General features: G+C 46.0%; 1 protein-coding gene and 1 pseudogene across 1 annotated transcript; both read left to right on the top strand.

Moving 5' to 3' along the window:
* The first annotated feature begins 99 nt into the window (after nucleotides 1-99).
* LOC131213868 (DDB1- and CUL4-associated factor 10 homolog) lies at nucleotides 100-2,931 on the top strand. Its single transcript, XM_058208075.1, has one exon. It carries the CDS (start codon nucleotides 102-104, stop codon nucleotides 1,794-1,796), a length of 1,695 nt encoding a protein of 564 aa, XP_058064058.1. The 5' UTR covers nucleotides 100-101; the 3' UTR covers nucleotides 1,797-2,931.
* A 685-nt stretch (nucleotides 2,932-3,616) lies between these two features.
* LOC131215237 (heat shock protein 70 B2-like) lies at nucleotides 3,617-4,287 on the top strand (annotated as a pseudogene).
* The last annotated feature ends 296 nt before the right edge of the window (nucleotides 4,288-4,583 follow it).

The following is a 4,583-nucleotide window of genomic DNA, read 5'->3' as shown; positions in this document are numbered from 1 at the left end:
GTTCGTGGAAATATTCACCAATTTTAACTGGAAACAAGGGCGTACATATCGGAAGGCCGTCACTTAGTTCCTTTTACTACATTCGTGATCAACGAAGCGAAATGTCCTTCTACGCATGGTGGCACCGACGAGAACGCGGCATAGCACCGCGTGTTGGCGAATCTGACATCGTCTATCGAACATTATACGAGTCTTTCGAGCCCCGACCTCCGAGACCGATGACTAAACGAGATCCAAATACGCTGAATTATGGTGGAATATTTTGTCTGGAGTTTTCACCTGATGGATCGATGCTAGCGGGAGGCTGCGAGCATAATGGAGTGATTCTTCTAGATCCAGTGACAGAAAAAAGGATATGTGGCATTAAAAACGCACACTATGACAGCATTAACTGCGTGAAGTATCTTGATAATGTAACATTCGCCACTGGTTCCGACGACGATACCATTGCCGTCTGGGATACAAGGAATCTACGCACGAAGCTACGCTCGTTGCAAGGACACAACGGATGGGTAAAAAACATTGATTATTCAAAGAAGCACAACATGCTGATCACATCAGCTTTCGATGGAACGGTTTGTGGCTGGGAGCTAAACAACTACACCGAACAGGGATGCGTCCACCGTCGCTTGCTCTATGTCCCTGGTTTAGTGCGCTGTCGCCTGACTCCAGACGAAACAAGGATGGTGCTTACGACTAGCGGTGGCTATTTGATGATTGTTAACAATCTAAACTTGCCTTGGCTGTCTACCGATCTCGAAGGTTTCCAACCCAATGTTTATCGATTAATGCAAAAGCGCCAACAAACTATCGCCATAACCGAATCATTCAATCGTTCATTTTATCCACTAACCAAACGAAACCGAGTGGAGTTAGTCACTGACTTTCCAGTTGATGATGACGCGGAAATAATCAGTACACTGCAGATTCATCCCCATGGCTGGTGCGCTTTAAGCCGCAATACTACTTACGACAACCGCGGTGAGTTTACTACCATCCACGATATACAAGCACTATCGGATACAGCTTACAACCGTTACACGAAAGACAAAGATGAAGAAGAAGATGGAGAGGATGATGATGTCGTCGAAGAGGATGGAGAAGAAAACGATAACGAAGAAAAAGCAGAAGAGATAGTTTCGCACCAGCGTTACGGAGACCACGATTACTGCCGTGAACCATTGATCTCTGAAAATCAGCCATCTACGGCAACTCGAACTATCGATGCGACGATGGTGCGCGAGGAACTACCAGGCGGTGTAGCCGCAATGCCACCGGCAAACGTAGCCCTCGATCTGTGGGCGACACAGATCTCATTTCAAGAGCGTGTGCTTGGTATGGTGCCACTCCGCTTGTTTTTTTCCCGCCGCTCCGGACGGACTGTAGTCTCTTATACGATCCCGCAGCCCGATTCAAATGACTCTGACAACGAGCTAAAGAAACACCACGAAGCCGACACGATGTGCAAGAATACACCACGGCTCTTATACTACGCACGCGAACCCAGCCTTTTGCCAGGCATAATCAAAGAAGCTTCCTTCTCACCGGATGGCCGTATCGTTTGTTCACCGTTCTTAAATGGTGTGCGGTTGCTAGCGTTCAATGAAAATTGCGCGGAACTACCTCGCACTATTAACACTGAGTGGAACGATAAACCCCAAACGCTACATGTGCTAAAAAAGGAAGTAGGACAACAAGGCGTAGTGGCGTGCAGCACGTTTAGTCCGCGATTTCCCCTACTCGTTACGGGTTGCTTGAAAGGGAATATAGTGTGGCATACACGAACCATGCAGTAATTTCCTGAATGTGTTGACATTTCTGTTTTTGGCAATGATTCCAAATCCGCCCATTGCCGCCAACAAACTGCCTCAAATGAATGTTTAATTATCTATTAAATCTCTCCATAAAAAATAATGTACAAACGCCAAATGGAGAATGTACAAACGCCATTACGCTGTCGCTCACTGTATAAACGTGTTATTAAAAAAATCGATAAAAGAACGAAGAAACCGGAACCGTAAGAAGTAGTTCAAACTACCAGCAAACGATACGAACTGTCCATGGCTACACGAAAGTGGTGGGATGCAGTCGAATCTAGGGCTTCGATGAAAACGCTGAATTTGCCAACCATGCAAGCGTCGCTACGACCTGATGTAAGGGCTATCGGAACTATGCGACCACCGATAGGCAGGACATCAACGTGAATAAAAATCCCTTTGAAGTGGAGCATGAAGTAGTGCTGCTGATACAAGGCTGGATGGTTAGCGAGAGCTAAATGGCAGCTCTGCGGAATGGAAACACTGCCTTAAAAATATGATGGACGAGCTGCTCCTTAAATTTTAGCAGTCGGTCGAAGATCTGCTGGAGGATCAGCTGTCGGCAACAACGAGGAAGCGACCGAGGCTCGAAGTCCGTCAGCCTATGGTGGTTGCCCGATAGGCTCAGGAAGGGTCGCCGCTTGAAGAAGAAGGTCAGCATCGGCAACAGCCGTTGCTCACCCGAAGCCGATCCCAGCCGGCCAGGATAGAGACCACAGCACGACGACGCACATCGGGATCAACCGCCTCAACTACTTCTTGCGCTGTGCCAGTCACCGTCGGATGGATTTTGCGGCCGGAAACCATCGGTGCGTCATGTACACAGCAACGGTTTAATCGTTCAACATAAATGAGCTGAACAGGACTCAAGCGACCCGATCTGGGCGCGATCGTACAGTCTCGGTACCTTATCGGCTGTCCACCAACGGCCTGCTTGTGGCCAATCGATCAGGAAAGGTGCCTATCTTCCACGGTGCTTGGCAGTGGTCCTCGCGTATCAAGAACCGCAATAATGGAGAAAAGTTTTGAAACGTTGCAACGTGTAGTCTTCGCTTATAAATATAAATTATCATTTACAATATGGTTCTTTTCACCTTGCTCTCGTGAAATATATCATGGCTATTGGGAGGATGCTTTCCTATTAGGTGAATAAACAATTATAATTTCTAAATCTGTTCAGAACAAAATTTCTTTTATATACTGTTTTTCTAAGCTTCGCGATACGGAAAAACGTCCTAATCGATAGGGCAGTAGCCTTTTATTGGTACAAATAGTGCAACATTGCAAAAATATAATCACTAACAGACTTCCAGCTACTGATTCGTAATGCAGCTAAAATGTTTCCGCCAACTCCATGGCAGTGGCGGACTGCCATGGCCGTCGTATGAACTCCATATACAAAAATTGAATTGGTTACGCTGCTATTTAAGTACACCACAGTGCAGCACAGTTATGCTGGTGATGATGAAGGGAGCAGTTCTTGGGATTCTTGGGTACGACACGAGGTGTTTAGGAAGAGTAGGGAAGAAGTGCCCTTCGAGGGAAAGGAAGAGAAGAGTATCTTTCGAGAGTTGGGTCGCCTCACGTAGGTGTTTGAAAATTAAACTCAAACCTTCAATACATCCCACAGTTATTCCTTAATCGAAGATTTTTTTAAAATTCTATTGAAATGAAAGATTATTTACAAAATCATACCGTTGGTTGCAATGGCATTTATTAAAGTGTTTGTAGGTATTCGATGGTTTTAGTTTTTCCTTCAGGTGCAAATCTGACGGTTTAACAAATCATGAGCAGGCAACATGACCGCAATTGACGGCAATAAAAGCAATGATTTTGTAGGTTTAATCCACATACTTGAACGATTGCTACGATTGCCCTCGTGCATTGTATATTTCCATCGCAAAAGCGAGTCGCACAGGAAACTGCACACATTTAAATTCGAAGGGCATATCCGTCGGTAATATGGAAATTTGGCGTAGTAGAAAATCTTCTCCTTTTTCCTTTTAAAACGGTGGGTCCGTTGTCGCTTGGAATCGAGACGGCCGGAGGTCTGACGACCAAACTGATCGAGCGCAACTCGCGCATCCCTTGCAAACAAACGCAAACCTTCTCAACCCACGATGATGAAGGACAACAATCTGCTCGGCCAGTTCGACCTCTCCGGTATTCCGCCGGGCCCGTGTGGCATGCCGCAGATTGAGGTTACCTTCGACCTAGACGCCAACGGAATCCTAAACGTGGCAGCGAAGGAAAAGAGCAGATATGAAATGGGTAATGTTCGTTTCGAAGGTATGCTGGTCCATGTGTTCGTTTTCCCTAGGCGCTGACTTACCTGCCAGCAGTTGTGAAGCATGCGAGTGCTGCGTTGGAAACAACCAATCAACGGTCCTTTTCAGGCCCATCTAACGTTTCTTTTCCGGGATTTTCAGATTTCGATTACCTATTTAGTCCAAAAACATCAGATAGATAGCAACAGGGTAAACACCGAACTAAGAATCCCACCAAGCGTAATTTGCCGAACATGCCATTCTATGGCTACCCGAACTGTCTGGATCTGCACTTGTGTACCTCGAATGCTGTTTTAGTGCCAAACAATATACCCAACAACAAACCTGTTCCATGGGTCGGACTAACAGGTAGCTTAGGTGAAGTATAAAATATCGCAAATTTGAAATGAATCCTTCAGTTGGAAGTTGGCTTCCGTGTCGTTGGCATTGTGATCCATACATTAAGCAAGTGAGCGGCCATATCTTTACGGCCGTAATA

The sequence above is a fragment of the Anopheles bellator genome, chromosome 1, assembly GCF_943735745.2.
Source record: "Anopheles bellator chromosome 1, idAnoBellAS_SP24_06.2, whole genome shotgun sequence".
Classification (NCBI taxonomy): domain Eukaryota; kingdom Metazoa; phylum Arthropoda; class Insecta; order Diptera; family Culicidae; genus Anopheles; species Anopheles bellator.
Note: the sequence above shows the minus strand (reverse complement) of the source record. Positions and strands in the feature narration are given on the sequence as shown.

What these genes read in the sequence shown, in the direction of transcription:
- LOC131213868 (XM_058208075.1), top strand. Translation starts at nt 102, where the DNA reads ATGTCCTTCTACGCATGGTGGCACCGACGAGAACGCGGCATAGCACCG.